Here is a 22,367-nt window from a genome sequence, read left to right as displayed (position 1 = left end):
AAATAGCATCGCCCCAAGCATATTTAAAGCTGGCAAAGAAATCATGTCATGCAAATACATTTTCGAAGATTGAAGAATTTGCGAATATCATGTTATTGCAGTATATGGTACAACCATAAAACAAAATCGCAACTAGCCAAACAGAAAAGGAGAGGAGGGATTTGAAGTCGTTTTATATCATGTTTTAGCGCTCCACCGATAATCTGTTTCTTAATTCGCATTAATCTATTTTTTTTAACTTCCATGAAATTTGTGTTCAAAAAAAAATCTCGTAACAAAGTTTTTCAATTTGCCCGGCCGCCGCCTTCTTCCCCACCTCCGACTCCGACTCCTCCTCCCGCCAGTGCCACCAGCCGCCGCAGCCCTCGCCCCTTCTCCCCTCCACGACGTGCTCCTCCCACCCGCCACAGCTCCCATCCCCCCGCGTGCCGCCGCTGCTCCGCTCAACCCAACCGTCGCCCCGGGCACCTTCTCGCGCCGCCGCACGCTCCATTCCCCAGCCGGGATCCGTCGACCGACCTCCACCACCTTCGTAGGCGCCTTATCCTCCTCCTCCCCTGCAGACCTCCTCACCGCGGCCTTCGTCTAATGGCTTGGACTGGATTCGAGTAGAGTGGAGTGGAGTGGGGAGAGATCCATCCGGGCCTGATTTTCCATGCTGGTAAGCCCTAACTTGCTCCGATTCCTTCCCCATTCCGCCTAATTTTCCCTCTCTTCCTTGATTTAAGCAATCGATTCAGAATCCCTACTTTTGGAAACTTGCAGAATCCGCGGCACTAGCCGTCGTCGGGCGATCCCGTGCGGCCAGTAGTGGAACCAAGCATGGTTCTCCCACAACGAACCACGAGATTGGTGGATGGCGATGATGCCCAAAGCTTCGTGCAGAAGCTTCAGCTCAGCATCTCGAAGGGCCTTCCTCATGCGGTGCCAGTGCCAGCATTGAGAACAGATGAGCATGGACTGGTAGGTATTCCATGGCTTTGCAATATGATTGTTCGGATCCGTGCTACACTTCGGCAAGTTGATGACCATCTGCTCATGCTGTGTCCTTGTGCCATTCGCAGGTTAAGGCTGTTTTCCAGGTGCTGCAAGGTTTCGAGACGTCCTTGCTCTATTGGGACTGTAATGTGCCTGGGTACCGTGAGAAGGCGGGGATATATGTGGCGCACCTGTCGCTAACTGGCCTCAGGTCCGTGCTGAGTCCACTCCTGTTTGCGGCGACGTGCTTGAAGGAAGTGGAGCTCTTTGTTGGGAAGGTTAGGATGCGCAGTCATGGGATCCCGACGTTGGATGCGTTTGGTAGCTCAGTTGATTCTTGGCTTAAGGTGAGTTTGCATTTCAGGATGTGCATAGATTTCTTGAGGTTTGATTTTGTGTCATCTGAATAGATGGTATCTGTCCAGTCCAAAATTCCAATGACTGTTGCCATGTTAACGTCAGAGGCTCCGTGAAGCAGCTCTGAAGGAGGAAGAGCAGCAATTTATTTCGCTCAACAGGACTATAACGTTACTGGGATTAACCGATTCTATGTCAAGGTCGTACTTCACCATGACACTTTGCTAAATTTCTTCCTCATTTGTATGTTCTCAGAGCTTTGTATACAAGTTCGTAATGTTTTACTAAACTAATGACTAGGTTAACTAGTGATGAAATACGCATTGTTTTTAAAGAGGTCAACAATTGCGTGTAATGTGTGCTGGTGACAATTTTTATGCTGAATATAGCACATGGGTTTCTGATGCGCGTAGCACATTTTGTAACAATCAGTCACTCACTAAATAAAATCTCTTGCAGTTTATGTTCTGGAGCAGAACATTTGTATCAAGTTGTGCACGGAGCTGTGCCAGATGGCTTTTGGGATTCTGGTGCACAGATGGCATCTAGTGAAGTTTCAGTACATATTCTCAACCATCTCTTCAAGAAGTTAAATGAAGTCTGCCTTGTGGAAGATGGCGAGGTTGCAGCAAGATCCAGTTGTCTCAATATCTGTTTCTTTTTCAATTATTATTATTATAATGCTCACTACTTTGAATTTTTAACCCTTATACAATCCAGGGCGAACCATATCATATGCTGCTGGTGCTATTCGTTGGAAGCTTGCTACCTTATCTTCAGTGTCTTGATTCCTGGCTTTATGATGGTATCCTTGATGACCCTTATGAAGAGGTATTGAAGAAACAGTCCTTTATTACTTGTTTTTCATAGGAATTCATGTTACTGTGCCAAACACTACAAAAGTAGCTTGTCTGGTTTGATTGACTTTCTAGCTAAGTCCAATTTCATGATTATGTTGTGTGCCTTGAAGAGCTTAAGCATATATGACCATGATTATTTGGTGGGCAGGCAGAGATCCTGATCCTGTTCCATGTATATCTTGAAATCACACTTTCCATAGTTTTGCCAGAATAAGATGCTATTTGCATACCAAGTGGTCAGTTCTTTGCAGTATAAGGTTGTTGCTCTTGCAAGTTTGAAACGACCATTTCCTTGCCCTATTATTTAGTCCTTCAACTGTTATAAACCCTTTGATTTATATCACACAGTTCTACATTGCCTTAATTTTTACCAGCTTAACATAATCCTGTCGGGATTTGATGATGGATTCTGTTTAGTTTTTCTGATGTGTACCTTAATTTTTAAAGGTTCAACCTTTTCTAATTCAGTCATTTTTCTGTTCTCTAGATGTTCTTTTATGCAAATAGTGCAGTTACAATAGATCAGCCGGCGTTCTGGGAAATGAGCTATATGCTCAGAATAAGAGGTTCAAGAGCCGACAGTTCAACAGCTTCAACTGATAATGAATCTATCAGGAAAAAAGAATCAAGCAACCAGGAATCAACTACTGCAGGAACTTGCTTGAAAGTGAACAATCAAGGTTGTCTGGATATATTATGCCCAGTGTTCTTGAAGGATATTGCAAGGGCCATTGTTTCTGCTGGAAAATCCTTTCAACTTGTTCAGCATGTTCAAGACGTGCATCAGATTCAAACTCATAAAGTTACATATGGGTCCAATGTTTATCAGAATACTGATTGCAGTAGTCAACAGAAATTCTGGCCAGATACCTCAAGTTTAAGAATCCAAGATGGTCATCCAAGAAGTGAAGATGCTCTTGAAGAATCCGCAAGTCAGTTCGGAAATGATTCTCGTGAAATGGGACTCTTAACCTTGTCTGAGATTTTCTTGATATGCCTATCTGGCCTGTTAGAAAATGGTGACCATGTTTATGAATATTTAAGAAGACCGCATGATGATGATGTTCCAAATAATAAAACTTCTGTGGAAAGTGAGAGCAATGTACATGAAGCAAAGGATATATGTGCAGAGAACAGCACTGAGAAGAATTGGGTAAAGCTCCTTAAACATGCTACATCAGGAAGGAAATATGATGGTATGGAGAACAACATATCCAGAAACACTGTTATGGATAAGCCAATATTTGTCCCTGGTGACCCACAAGATGCATCTTCCAATGCAATAGAAGGGTGTTCCACTTTATCTTGTTATGAAAATCCAGCCATCACTGCTTGCAGAGAAGTGCTACTGAGCAATCCAAATTCTTGGAGTGAACTGAATATCTCTGAAAGCTTTCATCTCCCTCCATTGAATGACGGAGACATGCGAAGAGCTATATTTGCTGATGGACATTCTGTAGGAACTAGCACCTGTGGTGATACACAACCTACAACCTCTTTCCCCAGACTAGATGGCACTGATTATAAGTTTGGTTTCCATTTTGATGATTTGGAATATGTCCGCCAAGAAGATGACAGAAGGACCTTGGAGGACCTTTATGCATTTCCAACTCTTCTTCCTTGTGCAAAAGTAAGTCTTACATCTAGATTATAGTTTGTTATTCATATTCCTAGTTATATCTCTAATCACATTCCCTTCAGGAAAATGTCCCTCTGTCGGAGATCTTACCAATGCAGAAAGATAGTACATTAGCGTCGAGAGTTTTGAAGTTTATTCAGAATATGAGTTTGAAAGATCCTCTTCAGCCAGTGGGTATCATCCAAGAATGCCTTTCCCAATGCATAAAGAGACAGGTTTGCTCAAAAATTATATTATATTCGTTTTCTTGTTAATCCATATTATAAAGGGCTTTTGCTTTTGTTCCCCTTTTAGGTGGATCACATTGGCAAGCAAATCCTGTTCAAGCTAATGGGTGAATGGAGATTAATGGATGAACTGTTTGTGTTACGTGCTATTTATTTGCTAGGATCAGGTGTGTCATCATTCAGCTTAAAAAAACCACCAAAAAAATGCTTACTTATGTTTCCCTTAAACTGCTGAAAATGAGTAAATAAATGAAATGTGATTATACTAATCCACTTGAGCCTTCAGGTGACCTGCTGCAGCAGTTTCTGATAACAATTTTTGATAAGCTTGATCGAGGGAGTTCCTGGGATGATGATTTTGAGTTGAATAATTTGTTGCAGGTGATTTGTGTGGCAAATTTACTATCTCATTGATAGTTTGGCTTCATCACTATTCAGTTTTCTTATATTAATCCTTTCGTGCAGGAATCCTTAAGAAACTCAGCTGACAAAATGCTTCTGACAGCACCAGATTCTTTAGTAGTTTCATTAGCAACACACAATGGTGAGGAAGGTGCATCAGCTTCCAAAAAAGGCCGTGCACTTGGTTTTGGCATTGATGCTCTTGACATGCTTAATTTTACATATAAGGTATGCACCAAATGTGAACAAGCTTTATGTGCATTCTTCTTGTATTTTTATGTATTTTTGTAATGGCAGGTGTCTTGGCCTCTTGATTTAATTGTTAATACAGAGGCACTGAAGAAGTATAATCAGGTAATGTCTTACTTTCTACTGTAAGTATCAGGCAGGGTCCCATATTTACTAATGCCTTTGGTCATTTTGCTGTTTTCTAGGTTATGGGATTCTTACTGAAGGTCAAGCGGGCAAAGTTTGTTTTGGATGAAACCCGAAAGTGGATGTGGAAGGTACTGGTCCATATGAGTTTTGTGTGTTTTGCTTATCATGCCATAGTACCCTTTGTTGTAAATTCTCTTTTGATGAAGTTGGAGAAGTTATAGATTGATATGTTGTTGGGAGTTGACAGTTAAATATGCTCTAGAGTGACAACTTAATTGCCACAAAATCAATCATTTTTCTGTTGGCAGGCCAGAGGCAGAACTGCACATAATTTCAAACAACACTTGATTGTAGCACAGAAGCTTCTCCATTTTGTCGAAGCGTTCCATCAGTACGTCATGGACCGAGTGAGTTTGAAATATGTTTGGTTACTCCGTTCAACCATTGTATGTCTTGTACTCATGGCAACCTTTGAGTAGGTATATCATAGTGCATGGACCGAACTTTGTGATGGCATGGCATCTGCTACTACGCTGGATGAAGTTATGGAAGTTCATGAGGCATATCTTTCATCTATTCAGCGACAATGCTTTGTGGCCTCTGATAAATTGGTAAGCATCTTGCCATTCTAATATGAATCAATACATCATTCCAATATTTAAATTTGGATAAGGATGCTTGTTGCCTGTGTTTTTCAGTGGGCCCTCATTGCCAGTCGAGTTAAGACTATTCTTGGATTAGCTCTCGATTTTCACAACGTAGAACAGACTCTCAGTACTGGTGGGACTGCTCCAGCTGTGAGGACACGATGCGAGATGGAAATGGATCGGATTGAGAAGCAATTTGATGAGTGTGTCGTATTTCTCCTGAGGGTAGGTTTCTAAATCCTCTTACTACATTAGTAAAAGATTGATCGTCTGTAATGGCAGCTATACAGGATCTTTACCTTTAGATGCACTAATTCTGATTTTTATGTCCGTTGCAGATCCTTTCTTTCAAGCTGAATGTGGGTCATTTTCCCCATCTTGCGGATCTAGTGACAAGAATCAATTACAATCACTATTTCATGTCAGATAATGGGAGCTTCTCAGCTATTCCTGGGTCACGGCCACGGTAGCAGTTGAGCAGCACGTACACGGATGGTGGTACTCTCCATTAGTGAAGAATGTATATTCCAGAGTTTTGTGTCTTAAGAGTTGTTTTTTAGAGGGGGATACCAGAGTTGTGTTTTGTTAAACTCAAGATTTGGATTTTCGAGTGCTATTGTTTATATAGACAAAAATACGTCTCCCTGCCTCCCTTACACAAGTTTGGGTTCAAATCCTTTACACAAGTTTAGGTTCAAAGTGAAAAAAAAAGGGTGTTGTCAAAACATTGCTTTCGTATTTCCTTCAAAAATTGAAAGCACGAAAATTTTGATCCTGTAACATTCTACTACTTTACAGCTTGTCCATGTTTATATCATCAACCATATATCCAAAATCTTCAGAAGCTCAGATATTAGCAAGTACAAAGAATCAGCATGCGAGATTTAAGGGTTTATGTCGCTATGTCCATAGGCTGGTTCCAGAATGTACAGAATAATTGAAGAGACATATTCCCTATCATTAATGCATCAGCTTAAGCACTGGCATTGCTTAAAAAAGCCGCTCTACCATTGCTTGCATCGTCCACATTTCGCAAATGCGATTGACTAGATTTACCAGACCATTTTAACCTACTTCGATTCATTACCATCGGGCAAAACTGATCTATAGAAAGTAAGGGGAAAAGATATAACTATTGAATAAGGAAACTGAGGAACCATCTTTATATGACTGCTATGGGGAACTATTACAATTACACTCAGCTCAGAAGCGAACAGCATGGACTCACCACACATTATTACCAATGCAATCACTAAAATTCTCAGTGCCCATTGGCAGGGCGATAGGATGGGTATCTGCTTACTCCATTCACCGGGAAATCCTGCGGCTGATAGGTGTAGCCACTTGCGTCCGACATGAAACTAGTCATGGAGATGTCAGAGCTGTATTGCCACTGGTTCATCATCAGATCATCAAACTGGCTGCTGTTGGAGTAAGAAGGGAGATCGAAGTGTGAATAACTCCGGTCCCTAAGCCCTCGAGGAGCACTGCTCAATGGGCTATAAAACCTTGGAGGCTCGTCATCAAAGTATGGCTCAGACTGATCCAATAGGTATGGCTCACCAAACAAGCCATAATCGGGTGTGCTGGCATCATTGGGCATAGAGAACTGTTGAGCGAATCCAGGTCGAAGAACCCTTCTCCTTTCGCTCTGCTCCTCGTCCAGCAAGTCATTGATAATGTCTAGGTGTGGGAACTCATCAGCAACCAGGCCTTGCGGTTGATAAGGAGTAAATCTGGTAGAAATTTCTGACAACAGCTGCCTGCTTCGTGATCTACCATTCAAATTGAGCTTCGCAATCTCACTTCTGATGTTTGAACTCGACGGAGCACAATCACTACTGTTACTGATGCTGCTGCTGTTGCTGCTGCTGCTTGTTGCTTGCTGTGAGCTCTGTTCTCTGCACTGATACTGGTTCAGTGACTCGGGCTTGACAGTGCCAAATGTGAACCCAGGTTTCAATGATGTTTCCTCTTTACCAGACAAGGTTTCTGATGACAGAATGGAAGGTTGCGATGTAAATATTGGTTGCGAATGTGCAACTCCTTGCTCTGATGAACCTGGCTGGTGTGTGAAACTGCTTCCACCAGCAGAACTTGTCTGCATCATGGCATTGCGATATGTTCGTGACCGGGGAATGAAGCTAGGAGCATTAGCCGAGGGCTCATTTCCCAACCGTCCGACCGCACTCATTGAACGAGAAAGAAGTGGTACACTCTGAGATGTTGAAGTAACTGGTGCACCTTGTTTTCCTGCAGGGACTTGTGGGGCACTCAAGGGCCTTGATACTGTAACGGCCTGGGTTATTGCACTGCCATCCAGGGAAGCCTGTTTCTGCGCTTCAGATTTGGATTGTATAGGCACCTGCAGGGGTCTAATTGCAATTGGAACCAACTTCTCATTGTGGGTCGCAGGACTGGACAGAGGTCCTTTATTTGATAGTAACTGAGCTGCCGGGGTTGGACTGACACCTGCTGCCGTAGTGCCAGTCACAGCACCTGAAGCTTGGCTTGCACGGTAATTCAAACTATTGGTGCTTTGCTGGGATACGTTAGGTTGCTTCTTAGCAGGGCTCACAGATGAAAAGGAAGACTCTGCCATTCTTGACTTGGAGGGGCTCATGACATCAACATGCCGTTGTGCATGTTGCTTCCTCTGCGAGACAACTTTATCATCCTGCAATGAATCAACTTTCATGCTTATTCAATCAAGTGGAACACAAAAAGATTCATGCAAAAATCAAGAAGGCTGTTTTTAACACCTTTATCTTAGAATTGATTGCTTTATGGTGCATTTCCCAGTAAAGACACGAACATCATAAAGTAAAAGGTCTGGAGGCCGGTATTATCTGAGACATCCAAGAAAGTCATGTACCTCAGATTCATGTCTAGCATCCTTGGAGTTGACAGAAGCATTGCTGCCAGATCCTACAAAACCATTATACACTGAGTTTGGTCCGCCTTGTCCAAGTCCTGCCCGTGTATCAGTATCCTTATTCCTCCGGTTGTTTCCCCTGAATCACAATGCAGCATGATAAATACCGAGTAACAGTATGATAGGTGAAAATACAAGTGAAAAATACCTATTTGATGAGGATCTGACATTTGTCCAGGCACCTCCTGATCCATTCAAGATAACTGAAGGAACTGAGTCCGACGAACAAGTTGATGAGCTATCATCCACAAAAGAGGTCCGCTTCCCTGCTTGGTCATTTTGCACCTCACCACTTCCAGGTACAGTGGCTTGAGTTTCTGAAGCATCTGTCTCCCAATTAACAGGGCTAGATTCACGCTCTTCAATATCAACATGAAGTGCATCTGAATTATCATCTCTGTTATCAGATATATCAGAGACTTCTTCAGGGTTGTCAGCATTCGAGGACATTTCTTCTGCTTGTCCAGAGAAATCATCCAGAATCCTATCATCAGATGGACTGCTGTCCATAAGTATTTCCTTGTTGATGTCAGACTTGCCATTTTTTCCTTTATTACTTTTTCGACTGTTTTTCTTCTGTTTTGCCTGGAGAATGGAGTACACTTAACATTATAGAAGTCCACAACAAGTACAAAGAGGATAACACAGAATCATGTCAAACACACTGATATCAGCAGTGAGGACACAGAAGACAACACACAATCTATAATTTCATATAATAAACAAATGAAACAAACAAGAAAGGAGAGCATGACAGGAGAATTTTTTTCAATAGATATTAACCTGCTTTTTCTTGGCACGTTTTTCCTTTTCAGCGGCACTACGCTTTGCCTTAAGTTCAATTTCAGCTAGCCCAGCAGCTTCTTCTTCACGAATCAGCTCCTCTTGGCGTTTCAAAGCCACTGCCTCTTGGTATGCCACTTCTATTCGGCTGTTTCAACACATTACATGAAGATGAGCATGCAAGGCCATAACGAAAGTGGGATTTGAATTTACGTATTTCATCAGAAGATTTATGTTTTTCCAAATAAAAGAATTCTAAAACATATTCATCAAAAGATGAAAAAAAAAGGTTTGGCAGCGCACATATGGGAAATACAACTTGTGCAGTGATGTGATAACATATTAAAAAAGCAACATCTGGAAAGGCATATACATCAAGCGATGCATGAAAAATTTTGGGAACCACAATTTACGTTGTTGACCCATGCTATGTATTTGTCAAGCAAAATAACATTGAAGTAGAAAGTTTGATACCTGAATATATGAGCTAAGGCAAAAAGCTCCAATGTCTTCCAGCCTAGTTCTATAAGCCGTCTATCATCACGCTCAATAGAATCTTTGTTGAATTCCTCACCTGAGCTGCCATCCTGTAATATGAACATTTGTTAGGGACCCATACATATCAGTAGAATGAAGTCCATGAAGACATACACTGTGTACTGCATATAGCATCTCTTCATTTTTTGGGTTAGTACCTCACTAAGACACAAGTCATATCAAAGCATTATGACATAGGAATGTTTAGTTCATTTTGTGCAAGTAACTTTGCATTTAATATGGAAAAAACTCAAAAACCTTAATTTTTAATTAAACGTGAAAAAAATATATCTGTAGTTAGCTATATTCTAGTGAACCGCCATAAGACAAGACATTATAGGATAGATATTAACATTACAAACCAATGTCTAAATGGTCAAAAATAAAATGCACACCTTTGTACGGTTCTGTGAACTTTTATCCTCTTTTGTGGGCAACGGTTGATGTGGCAGTGTGTCCAATGCAGCTCTTTCAAGCAAAACTATCACATCATCAGCCAAAACAAACATGTCCTGGTCAATAAGTACCATTGGAGTGCTTCGAGCATCTGTCTCTGTTAGTTTCGGTATCCCCTTTTTGTTCTTGCTCTGGTATTCAAGAGCCTTCAGTCCACTATATAGCGAGTCAATTACCAAGGTTGATGTAACTTCCTTCTCTATAAAGAAGTGCTTCACTAGAACTTTCAATATAGTGTCAGTCTTTTCCCTTGTCATGTGTCGCCGCACACTTGGATCCATCGCTAGCCAGAATGCACTGAAACTGCAATTTTCACCAAAAACAAGTATTAAAAAAAAGGTATTGGAAATGAGCCTGGTCGTAGAACACCAATGTGCCATTTGGAGGTTTATCTAACCTGGACCACCTCAGTTTATCCTCAATCAACCTGCTAAGCTTGCTTCTTCTTTCATCAATAAAGCGTCGGCAAATTTGTTCCACATTTGATAGATACACCCTAATTAGTTCCCTTCGGTACTGGCCGTCAAGGCAACGGAATGGACGGTCTGCCTTCTCCCTCAAATATTAGAATGCAGAAGCAGAAATGGTTATGCAAAGTAAATAGATACTTCCTGCTTGCAATTGACTGAAAGTAGCATTAAACGTATGACCCACAGGAAACAGATACCTGATAACTTGAACTTGAGCTTTGATGGTAAGAACATCCTCAACAACAAAGCCGTCATTTAACTTTGATAGCTCCATAAACTTTTTCCACCCCCAATCATGTTCTTTCTTCCAAAATCGGTGCAGTGTATCTGAAATACTACTTCCTTTAAACTCCAATGGCAGAGAAGCCAAGCAAAAGATTGCTATTTTAGCTCTAGGCACTAGCCAAACCAGATAATAGTTCATCGAACTCACCAGAATACTTGGATTTCTTAGGGTCTCTATTAATTACAGCTATTGTAAATTGTGCGAAGTGACTCCATCCTGAATAAAAGCAAATCATATTGAAGATCATGATAGCCACAAAGTGAAGTGTGTCAAACACAATGCATCCAACTTTGCATCTACCTGGGAGTAGTTTATCATGGTTCGCAACACAAAGAAAGAGAGAGAGGTGATTGCAAACATCACATCCTTGTGGATAGATTAAGATATACCTGAAAATCAACTAACAGATCTCAAGACATGGTGCAGAAGAAAAAGGTTTGAGCATATAAATCGAAAGAAAATAATGCATCAGATTCAAAAGGACATATAGCAAACAAAAAATAGCAAAAATTAAAATAAACAATAGCTCAGTCCTACTCCATGTGGTTGTTGAATAAAAAACAGGGCAAACACCGACATTTTTCTTCTTCTCAGTGTGTAAGAAGACATGAAATAGAAGCTCATAAAAGGAAATTAAAAGCATATTGAATACAGTATGCTCCAGATTCCAGAAACTAAGTAATTTTAGCTTCAGTGAAGCCAGAAGTATTTATATTTACATAAGAAACATGTCAAGAGAATTGGATACAAATAGCTTTTTTTTGAAAAAGAGATACAACAGTCTTTCTCCATGGCAATAAAAGCCAGTACTACTACTATTTGCTGGCCAAAACACAGATTGCCATGGTCAGGCAGAACAATGATTACTGCTAAATTGATCTGCTACCAGTAAGCTAAATTGAGCTGCTACCAGTACGTTCAACTGCTGAAGGATGCAGGGTCACTGTGGTACCTAATAAACTTAGTATTCACAAGGTCATCCATGCTCAAGACTATAGTCTCTTTTCAAATCACTTCTCAAATGGCCACCATTCAGAATTTGCAGTTCAAACAGAACATGTTGTGCTCTCTCAATAGATTCATTTGTGCCCACACCTTTTCTACTTAATAGAAATTGTTGCAAAATCATTTGGAAACTAACAGCCAAATCACACCTAGCAGGCTAGTAAGAAGCACAGATACAGGACAATAGATATATGTTTGCAGTATAAGAAAGTATAAAAAAGGAAATAGTGAGTCCAATAAATGCTCATATGAAGACCTACCACTTAAATCCACCAACATCAAAGGAATTACTCCTTAGCTCTCTCTTGTTGATTTGAGAGAAATTATCAATTCTCCATGTAAACTTCCCATAAAGTTCAGAAGGCCTTGGTCCTATACAAGACAATTGAATTGACAGGTAAAGCGCCAATTGATGCCAAAATCTTTAAATATGATGACATATCACACAAATCAGCTTATTGGAATCATGTAACCCAGCAGAATGTTCAAAAAGCTATGTAATAATCATCTCACCTTAATTACAAGGCGAGTCAAGAAATAACATGTCCAACTCAGTGATGTCAACACATAAAAAAGCCACGTAGTTTTATACTGCAAGTCTATTTTAAAATAAGCACCGCCTAGATTCCAGCTTTTTAAAGCAGTGAACTACAATGCCTTGACTGCAACAGAACTAGTTGGCAGCATGACCCCCATAGCAGCCATGATTTGTAGCAGGAGCAGCAACCATTCATCTGGTAAAGTAATGGCTGGAGCATAATGTTGGTAGATTAGGCCTAGGTATAGTGTTACGTGCCACAACTTTTCTCAAGTAAGAAATATGCACTTCCCAAATAGCAGTTTATTAAAAGTAAAACGGATTAACCTCAGATTGTCACTAGCTTTGTTTTTTCCCTGGCTAAGCTTATCTAGATTTTTTTCCCTTTTGCATAGGGAAACTATCCCTAATGTTATTGCCTCCCTTCAGATAAAACGGATTAACCTTCATATTGTCATTAGCTTTGTTTTTTTTCCCCTGGCTAAGCTTATCTAGATTTTTTTTCCCATTTTGTATAGGGAAACTATCCCTAATGTTATTGCCTCCCTTCAGATGAGACAGAAGGGAACAAATCCCCGTTTCTGTCTCAAGGGAAGGGCAGTGACCGGGATTCAAACTTTCATCTTCAGCATGGTGCTAACTAGTTTTAAAGAAAAAGGTTTGGGAAGGGCGTTGAAGCACTTGTTCGACATGTAAAATACATAGTTTCACAGTTAGCCAAACCTATTTCCAACGTCCGGGTTCAGCAAGCAGCTAGTTATCCTAAGCCTAAAAATAAATAACCCAAATGACTGCAGTGACCACTGTACTCCCCGAAGACAATACAAGTATCTAAGTCATCATTCATACTACTGCATGGGCAATTAATAAGACTGCAATGAATCATATCATGCGTACATAGTTTAAGTAGTACTGTAACCAAATTAGTTGAGACCCTTTTATGGAACAGTGTAATTAAAAATGGAGAGTTTTTAGCTGGTTTACAGAGGACCGTAACATCAGGAGGAAGACTAGAAAGACCTAGCTTAAAAGCATTTGCAAAGCAGAAATACAAACAAATGTGAGATAGTTGGACAACATACCACAATCATCATCATCAGTGTCCGAGTAAGCTGGTGAGGTGGATGGCGTCCCATTCTCAACTTGCTCACTTGACCTCCACTCAGCTAAAGAATCCCCGGAATGGCTCTGCTGATCACTTGGCATCTCTTCAGTTGATGAGGATCTACCATCCCCAGCATTGTCCTCAATCAAAGTGCCAGCCATTACTCTATCACCTCAAGAAGCACAGCTATTTTCACACTCAACCTTTTCCTTCCTGCAGTGTCATGAAACTAGATCATAAGTCTTGGTTTCGGTAGATGACCAAAAATACAAAAAAGGGATATCCCAAAGTGAGGCTAGTCGATAGGTTCCCAAGACAAAGTTTTTTAGACAGGACAAGCAATTGCTAACTAGTTGGTCTGTAGAACCCATGCCTCATGCATCTCGTGCCCAGCGGCCGCAAAAGCGTGCATGGTACCAAGCAGCCATTGGAGAAAACAATAGAAACGGTGATTGAACCACTCGAATCACATGGGCACTCCAGACGCCACCGAAGCAAAAACTAACATCCAGAACAGCAAAATCCTGTCACAGGAATTATGTCCAGATCCCAGGAACACCATTCTCAACCTGTACAACCTCTAATTCCCAGCTGAAGTAACGACGCTAATCCCAAAGTAGTAATAATCCAGTGCCACGCGACTGTAGGCCTACGCAGTATTAAATCATATATATACATCGAAGGTGGATTATTTTCCTACGCAAGGGAAAAAAACTGCAGCTCCCTCCTAAGACTATCACGAAGGGAACGATTGACTGGAAGTCTGGAACCAGACCCAACCAACCCAACCCAATCCATTTCAATCCAATCTAAGCGCACGCCGGAACCGTCACGCGCGGGACCCCGGCCTACCGGACCGAAGGAACCGTCGCCGCCTCCGTCCAACTAGATCGGTGAGGAACCGCGCCGCAATGCTCACCTGCCCGGGAAATCCCCCGATTCAGCTCGGATCTGACCCCCCACGGGGGAGGCCGCCCCTCGCGTCGCGCGTGCGTCGCCCGCGCCCGGCGCGGAGATCGAGCGCTCCGTCCTCCCTCCCGCTCGTCGTCGGCGGCGGCGGCGGAGGCGGTGGAGGGGGCGGCGGCGTGCGCGTGCGCCCTAGTCGAGTCGGAGAGGGTGGAAGGGGGGAGGTGTGGTGGAATGGAGTCGGGGAGGCTGGCTGTTGAATAATCGGATCGGGTTTAGGTTTAGCCCCCTTCCCTCTCCGTAGGCTGCTAGCCTAGGCTTACTTCGCCTCATTCGTCATTTCGTCTTGGCTGTGCCAGAGTTATTTATAGGGGGCAGTCATTTAAAACGGTGGATAATTATCTACCTGGTGTTTTAGCAGTGACTAGTATAACTTGATATATATACACATTTCTGACAGTTATGGTCCGATGCACCGATGAAGAATGGTTAGTACTGAACCAATAAAGGACATCATGGATAGATCTAATGATAATATATGATTTAGATAACACGTGGCATGAGCCGATACAACAAGTGTTCATCGTTAGCGTATATTGCTTGTAACGTCAAATCCGAAAATACTTACATACGTGGAAGGGAGTAGCTATCAGTTTTCCCTTTTTTTCACTTTTGCATCATTGTCCTTAGTGTTCCTTAAACGTCGTTTAAGGGACAATGGTGTAAAGTGCAAAACGAGTTATTTCTCAAAGTAGGCACCGGAGGAAGTATGCATGACATAAATAAATGGTAATAGGTTCATCATGAAAAAATATTTTATAGTATATACTATCTCTATTCTATTCGCTAATAGTTATTCACTAATATATAATACCTAATGAATCAATGTTTTTTCCATGATGAAAGTTATTGACATGGCAATAGATAACATTGCTTCGCCCTTAAATAGTGGCGAGGAGGCAAATAATGGCAAACGTGATGCTATCCTTTGGTGAAAAACAGGAAACAAACAGTAAGATTGACGACTGAGAATAAACGGGAGAATAGATGTAAATCATGATGAAGCAATCTTTCAATTTATTAAAACATACCGGGTCAGTTCATTGGTATATTTCTTAAATCGTGATCTTTCGGTGTTTGAAACCATTTTTTCATTTGTTTCCATGAGGTAATATAGGGAAGTTGTGCAATTATCTTTATAAAGATATAAAATTAATGTTACTAGATTAATCGTGATAATTATTATATATAATACATACATCTTCTACTTACCAGTGATGGGATCATCAGAGTTGGAGTAATAATTTCTTTCAATAACTACTCCCTCCATCCCAAATTACTATTCGTTTTGGCTTTTCTAAGTATATAACTTTTGCGATGCATCTAGATACGTAACAAATGCTATGCACCTAGAAAAGCCAAAACGAATAGTAATTTGGGACAGAGGAAATAGTTGATTAGGATATCCCAATATCTCATTTATTATTTTTGGAAGAGTTAATTTTACAGTTTCCCAATAATCTTATCCCAATCCAACTACCGTATTGAGATGGTCACAACTCCTTTATTTTAGAAGAGTTGGGAGTGGATTATTGATTTATCCCAATAATTATTAGGAAAAAGGAAAGAGAATCTACTCGAGCACTAATTTTTTACGAACACTCCCAATCATCTAGTCAGATTGGAAATGCAGCACTAATTTTTTACGAACACTCCCGATCTAGTTAGATTGGGAAAGGAAGGATACTCAAGGGCAGCGCTAGGGTTTGTCTTTTTTTCTCTCGCTACTAGGTGTCTCCTACTCTAAGCTTTTTTTTAATATATGTTGTTTATATGATGTTTACTAGCTCGCTCAAAACTCGGCAAATATCTATAAAGTCGGCAAAAGCAGGGCACTCATAAAAATAAATCCGGTGAAAGCATGATAGAATCTATTTCGTGAAGCATCACAAGCATATTATGAAGAAAAAAAAATGAAAGCAGACATCCTTCACCCAAAAACTTTCTGCCCCAGGTACTGCATTGCAAACTAGAACTGAGAACAACTTAAATCCTTAAAGCACTGTTTCTATCCTGTACAGAAGCTCCAGAGAACCGGATCCGATTGCGGGCCAGCCAAAAGACCAAAAAGGAAAATTCGGACGATGCTACATCTTATCCAAGCGCATCAAGACATCCAAATGAACGAAACAAGGTTGACGAAAGATTCGAGTTCTCGAATCCCACATGCAACATCCTTAGCACTACAATCTCTGTCAATACAACAACCCAACATTGCAAACCATATCAAAATCCCTCCAGCATAGCTTCTGATGTTCATTTTGGAAACTCCAACAATCTCAGTTGTCATCAACTTGAGAATGAAAGACAAAGCTTGGAAATGTAGTGGTGATGTCCCTGTCCAAATATGTCAATACATGCTTGTGAGATACTTCAAGAAAAGACAAGGGAACTAGGCTATGAATTGGCAGAGAATCATATATTATTCATGGGAGCCCGAAAGGGAAATCCAAAAATAATGTACAAATAAACCGATTTAAAGCACAATGCATTTCTGGACCTAACACTATTAACCTAAAGCTTCAGCATATTTTCTAAGAGAAACTGAAACAATCCAGAAGCACATCAACAGATAAGGCATGGATTTCCAAGTACATCAACTACGACACAACTACTAAGATCCACTAGAGGGATGGGATGGATCCCACTCCCTCTCCGTACAGGCAGCAAATTTGTGTACCACAAATCTTACCACTACTTAGAAAAAAATCACGTCATTTAATAACACCAGTAAACTATTTGATGATCTCAATTATCAAGTTGAAAATGTCAAGTTTGGAAAATTAGTTAAGTGCATTGTGACCAAACTTTTAAGGTAAACATAAGTCACAAAACTACACCAAAAAAAAGGAAAGAGAGAATAGTTTGATAAGCACAGCAAAGAAGGTTTCTTACTTAAGGTACTGGAGTGTCATGTTCTTCAGCAAAGAAGGATGCCTAACAACAAGATTGCGCCACTCTTCTTTGTCAATCCTTCCATCATGCTTTGTGTCAGCCTCCTCAAATGTCTTATAATAAGAAAAGAAAAGAAAATTGAGCAGTGGAAGTTAAAATCAGCAAGCAACAATATGGCAATCTGATTATGTGTTATGCTATGCCAAACCCATTGAAGCCATCACAACAGCAGGGTACAGAGCAGCAAGAAAGCAATAGGGAATATCCACTATCAAATTGATATATTGAAGCATGTAACCGTACACAATAAATAATGAATGCTAATGCATTTCCACCAAGGATGTAACATTCAACCAGAACAATAACTATAATATTAAATATGGTAGAATGTGCACATTCAATTTGATTTGCCTACTCCTGCACCATCTTGTGGACTCAAACAAATAGGAAAGACAGCATCTGTAGATCTTGACCATTGTGCCATCACATATTATTCAATATATGCTTGCCATCAAGGCTCTTGGTTTACCACAATGCTCGCATACACTCAATTGAAAATGAAAAGTATGAAACAGTATTTTGTAGTTGAACACAGGAAGGTTCATAACATTCCAGGGCATGAAAAAATTGACTCTATAGCAGACATACTAGACTCTATAGCCAAAGTGGATATACGTTAAATGCTAAACATTAGCAGACCTTGTCAATTATGCTCTCTACAATTTCATCAGAAAGATTCATTCCTGACTCAGCAAGTGTTGCAACAACCATCTGCTTAACCTGATAGACAAACACAATAAATTATTAAGGCCATGACTACAAAAGAAAGAATAACTTAACCAAAAGGAAACATTTCTTAAGCAAAAAAGGTATTTCAACAAAAAGGGAAAGAATTCAACCAAGACAGCAATTCTTGAAAATTGAATGCATTTGCGTTTTCACTTGGTTAATCCTCAAGAAAAAAATCTCATAAAATATGCCAAAAAGACAACCAAAATTCTCATGTATCCTGTTATTAAACAAACTAGCATTATTTAACCTGCTACCCCATGATATGAGGTTTTAATGATGTACCATGTTTAAGCTGACCTCTACATAAAAGCTAACTCCTAAAATGCAAAACCCAATCCACAGTTTCATACCTCTTGTCTCTCAATGTAGCCTTGTTGCTTGAGATCATATAGTCGGAATGAAACTGCAACAATGATATGAGCTTTTTCAGATTTTTTTTAAAAAAAACAATAGTGGAAAAGCAAGAGTTTCAAGTAAAAAGTAGATTGTTACCTCGACTCTAACATAAATTCAATTCATTATTAAGAAATTGTTGATTAGATTAGGCATCGGTGAATCCTTGTATATCCAATATTTGAATAAGTATTTCATATAAGCTTCAAGTTATTGTGGTTAATTATGTGATTTAGAGCTTGGATTGAATACTTCTAGTCAAGAACCAAATTGCTATCTACAAGACATCGGAACTCACAATCAATTTTCTCATCAAGGGGGGCATTAGGATGAAATACTGAGAGAGCACGGGCAAATTCTTCAAATCCTAGAATTCCATTGTGCTTTGTGTCAAACAAGTCAAAGACCTGCAAAAAAATCCAGGAAAATATTAAGGACAAGATAAACAATTACATCAGCAGCTGAAAGCAAGATTACGGCAGTTTTTCATGCATCGTATTTTTATACACAGAACATGGTTATAAACATCTGTAGCTTCCATTGATAGATATTCCACATAAGTTCCCATGTCTAACATTCAATAGCATGAATTGATTTGAATGACTTTCGAGTTTCAAGTGATATGCACAAATGTTTCACAAGATGCACATGAATCATGAAAGACAAGAACCCAAATGGTAGATACAACTCCAAAGAAGAAAGAAGCATGCCAGTTAAATTAGTAGACATACATACAAAAATATTTTATTCAGGACACCATGCTGAATTAAATAAACCATCTAAATGTATATGCATGGTCTGGCACACAGCACACTAGGTATTGCATTGCATAAGATATTCCTGCAGATAGCAACATAGACAAAGTCATAACACAAGCTATCCAGTTAAGGAACACATTTGTTCAGCTTCCATTTAGATATACAGCTACAGTGCATTTTGTGACACACATGCATTGAATTGAGGATACTGGGGAAAGTTTCACTTCGCAACATCAGAAGGTGCTATTAAATAGGCACAATATGCAAGAAAAGGAGCATCTAGAAATTACTGCTAAAATTTTTGGAATTAGATCTATATGGAAATAGGCACAATGCGTTGAATTCGTGATGATTTAAAGGGAAAACGTGAAGATTAGGCAACCAAAAACTGAAACATAGAACATGGTCATTTTGGTTAAAGGAAAGGGTGGCAAATGACACGGATGTGGGGCCCAGGATTAAGCAGGCACTAAATCACGACTCACGTGCGGCGGACCCTAAACCGAATATAGATAAAAAGTATATATCATCCATAGATGACTAACCGTTGGCTGAGCTCATTTAGGAAGATGATTGGCAGGAAAGCACAAGTAACGGTAAACCCTTAAACCAAAACAGATAACTGAGGCATAAGACCGCATGACCCTGAGTAGGCAAAACTATTCCACAGGAGTCAACTATATACACCCATAAGCACTCCACAGTGTTCATCACCCACGCAGCATTAGCTATCCAACAACAATTCCCAAAAATGCAAGCGCAGAACATACAAAGCATGTAATGGTAACACGGAGCAGCACACAACAGTGAACGATGTGCAATTAATGAAGACTTACGCGGTCGGCGAAGAGGCTCTCCTTCTTGCTAGTCTTGAACAATGCCAACTGAAACTCCTCCTGTGCAGAGGCGGCCGACAAGAACAGCGTCTCAGCATTGTTACATACATATGAACTAAGCTAAGCAGCAAATCGAGCTCGCGGCACAACTGACCTTGTTAATCAGGCCGTCATCAATGACGGCGCTGCTAATCTTCTTGAACAGCTCGTACAGCGCCTCGACCTCGCTCACGCTGACTGCAGGGGAAGAGCACAGCCAACCCAAACCCACCCAGGCGCGGGCGTCAATTCCCACGCCGTACGCAGGTGCGAAATGGAACAACTAGAGCAAGGGAGAAGCGGGCTTACAGACGGTCTCCCTCGCGAGGACCTGGGGGTCCTCGAGCCCCCGCGGCTGCTTGAGCTCGACGTCGCAGCACTTGAGCAGGACCGCGAGCAGCTGCCTCACCCCGTCCAGGCACTGCACCATGATATTACCCCCCACCCTCGCCGCCGGCTCCCACCCGCACGCCGCCTCCTCCGCACGCTACTCAACGCGCCCCATCTCGCGGGCCCGCGCGGAGGGTTCGGTCCTGCGGCGAGAATCGAGCACCACCGGATCAACCAATCGACCGAGTAATCGCCCAACCAACCAGCCAGTCCCGAACCCGGATCGCCCACGCGCGGGATTGCGGGAGGGAGAGAATTCCGAGGGGCGTACCTCGAGGGAGAGTGTGGGAATGGGGGAGCGCGATCCTCTCCGGCGGCGGCGCGGGGGTTGGGGGCCAGGGCGCGGCGGGGATCGGAGGGGGAGGGCAATGCAATCGCGACGGGGAGGGGGGAATGGGCTCTGGCTGGGCTCGGCTCCTCTCTTCTCTTCGTCGTCGGTGTCGTGCCGCGCGCGAGGGATATGCGGTGTGCGCTCGTGCCGCGCGTGTTCCACCCCGCTCTCTCCCTCTCTCTCGTCTCGGGGGCTTGGCGTTCCCGTTTCGGGCTCATCATTGGGGCGTGGGCCCGGTCGTCGCGAGCGATGGCGAGGTGGGCCCCACCAGGTGCCTCTCACGGCGACCCGCCGCTCTGCGTACGCCGTACGGGACGAATGGGGAGGTCCGGTTGTCCATCCGTCCACCGCTGGCAGCTCCTCTGCTCCTCACCCGTGGAGTGCTGTTTTTTCTCTTCTTTTTTTTTCCATTTTACTCGGAAAATAGATGGATGAAATTTACTAGAAATGAGCGTAGAATGAGTATGTGGATTTACACGTGCTTGCAACCTGCGGTTTTGTAACAGTTGTCTAGCCGGATTTTGTAATCGGAAAGTATAAGGGTTGTCTAGAGAAACCATCATAAATGACGTATGTATAACGGCTTTTAACTTTGGACGTCGTGTTATCTTTTGTCTTATCAAGTCTAGCTATATTCATCCATGCATAGCTTTTATAATTATAACAAAGATATATGCAAGTTGGGAGAGAAAAATTAATAGATCAACCATCCCGGATGTTAAGATTAGCTTCCTACATATTCAAACCCCATTAAATTCTACTACATGAATCTAATGATTCAAATAATATTTCCTTCCCAGTAAAAAGCATGTCACCGAATAAACTTTGGCATCTTGTTAATTTGTTTTAAAAAAGGTTATATTGTAGCAAGAAAAGAAAGAGGGAAGAGCAATGCTACAACCATTGACCATAGATGACTTCATTTAACCTCAAAAAATCGAGGCTTACGAGCGTAACAACAAAATAAGGTTCATACCACTTTCATGTACGTACAGCCTTGTTTTGTGCACAACCTAACTTTTATGCACGTCAACCTTTCCATTTCCATGTTTATTTCCAAATTCCAATATACCTTTCTTTCGCTGTCAAACCGCGCTACTCAGACGGCCCTGACATCACATGTATTGGCCGCGGCAAAAAAAAAAAATGGAGCCGATTGATTCAGGCCACACAAACACGGACTAGATAGCCATTGGCAGGGCGAGGTCACGGTCAGCCATGTGGAAAGACAAGGACGGATTTCATTTGGCGAGCAAATGGAAGAGCCTGACCTTCCATTTGCTCAGCAGGGCGATTAGTGTGCGATTGTCAAGGCTCAGCAGGGCCATGGAAAGTACAAAGACCAGTCATTTGTTTAGTGACCC

At 41.5% G+C, this 22,367-nt stretch overlaps 3 protein-coding genes across 4 annotated transcripts; 1 reads left to right on the top strand and 2 right to left on the bottom strand.

The window, feature by feature from the left end:
- The first annotated feature begins 281 nt into the window (after nt 1–281).
- Nucleotides 282–6,263, top strand: LOC117850277 (uncharacterized). The gene is made up of 17 exons (XM_034732097.2): nt 282–661; nt 766–963; nt 1,065–1,325; nt 1,441–1,535; nt 1,795–1,957; nt 2,056–2,166; nt 2,683–3,825; nt 3,897–4,049; nt 4,129–4,228; nt 4,348–4,442; nt 4,527–4,691; nt 4,761–4,817; nt 4,898–4,969; nt 5,150–5,248; nt 5,321–5,452; nt 5,540–5,713; nt 5,827–6,263. Exons 2-17 carry the CDS (start codon nt 823–825, stop codon nt 5,956–5,958), a joined length of 3,093 nt encoding a protein of 1,030 aa, XP_034587988.1. The 5' UTR covers nt 282–661; nt 766–822; the 3' UTR covers nt 5,959–6,263.
- Nucleotides 6,264–6,602: 339 nt separating this feature from the next.
- Nucleotides 6,603–14,814, bottom strand: LOC117850276 (TNF receptor-associated factor homolog 1a). The gene is made up of 13 exons (XM_034732096.2): nt 14,523–14,814; nt 13,581–13,816; nt 12,221–12,332; nt 11,256–11,344; nt 11,103–11,171; nt 10,867–10,996; nt 10,597–10,755; nt 10,139–10,502; nt 9,681–9,793; nt 9,207–9,354; nt 8,572–9,008; nt 8,364–8,502; nt 6,603–8,165 (listed from the first exon to the last, which is right to left on the bottom strand). The coding sequence occupies exons 2-13, from the start codon at nt 13,762–13,764 to the stop codon at nt 6,750–6,752; spliced, it is 3,360 nt and encodes a 1,119-aa protein (XP_034587987.1). The 5' UTR covers nt 13,765–13,816; nt 14,523–14,814; the 3' UTR covers nt 6,603–6,749.
- Nucleotides 14,815–16,498: 1,684 nt separating this feature from the next.
- On the bottom strand, nt 16,499–21,151 carry LOC117850452 (calcineurin B-like protein 2). Of its 2 annotated transcripts, XM_034732278.2 has the most exons (9): nt 20,944–21,151; nt 20,592–20,815; nt 20,398–20,480; nt 20,244–20,303; nt 18,948–19,056; nt 18,607–18,659; nt 18,164–18,244; nt 17,465–17,577; nt 16,499–16,906 (listed from the first exon to the last, which is right to left on the bottom strand). In XM_034732278.2, the coding sequence occupies exons 2-9, from the start codon at nt 20,710–20,712 to the stop codon at nt 16,849–16,851; spliced, it is 678 nt and encodes a 225-aa protein (XP_034588169.1). In that variant the 5' UTR covers nt 20,713–20,815; nt 20,944–21,151; the 3' UTR covers nt 16,499–16,848. The 2 variants fall into 2 exon arrangements, with proteins under 2 accessions (XP_034588169.1, XP_034588170.1); XM_034732279.2 differs by having other exon boundaries at nt 20,592–21,151.
- Nucleotides 21,152–22,367: the final 1,216 nt, after the last annotated feature.

The sequence above is a fragment of the Setaria viridis genome, chromosome 3, assembly GCF_005286985.2.
Source record: "Setaria viridis chromosome 3, Setaria_viridis_v4.0, whole genome shotgun sequence".
NCBI classification, from domain to species: Eukaryota; Viridiplantae; Streptophyta; class Magnoliopsida; order Poales; family Poaceae; genus Setaria; species Setaria viridis.
This window is presented reverse-complemented; position numbering and strand designations above follow the sequence as displayed.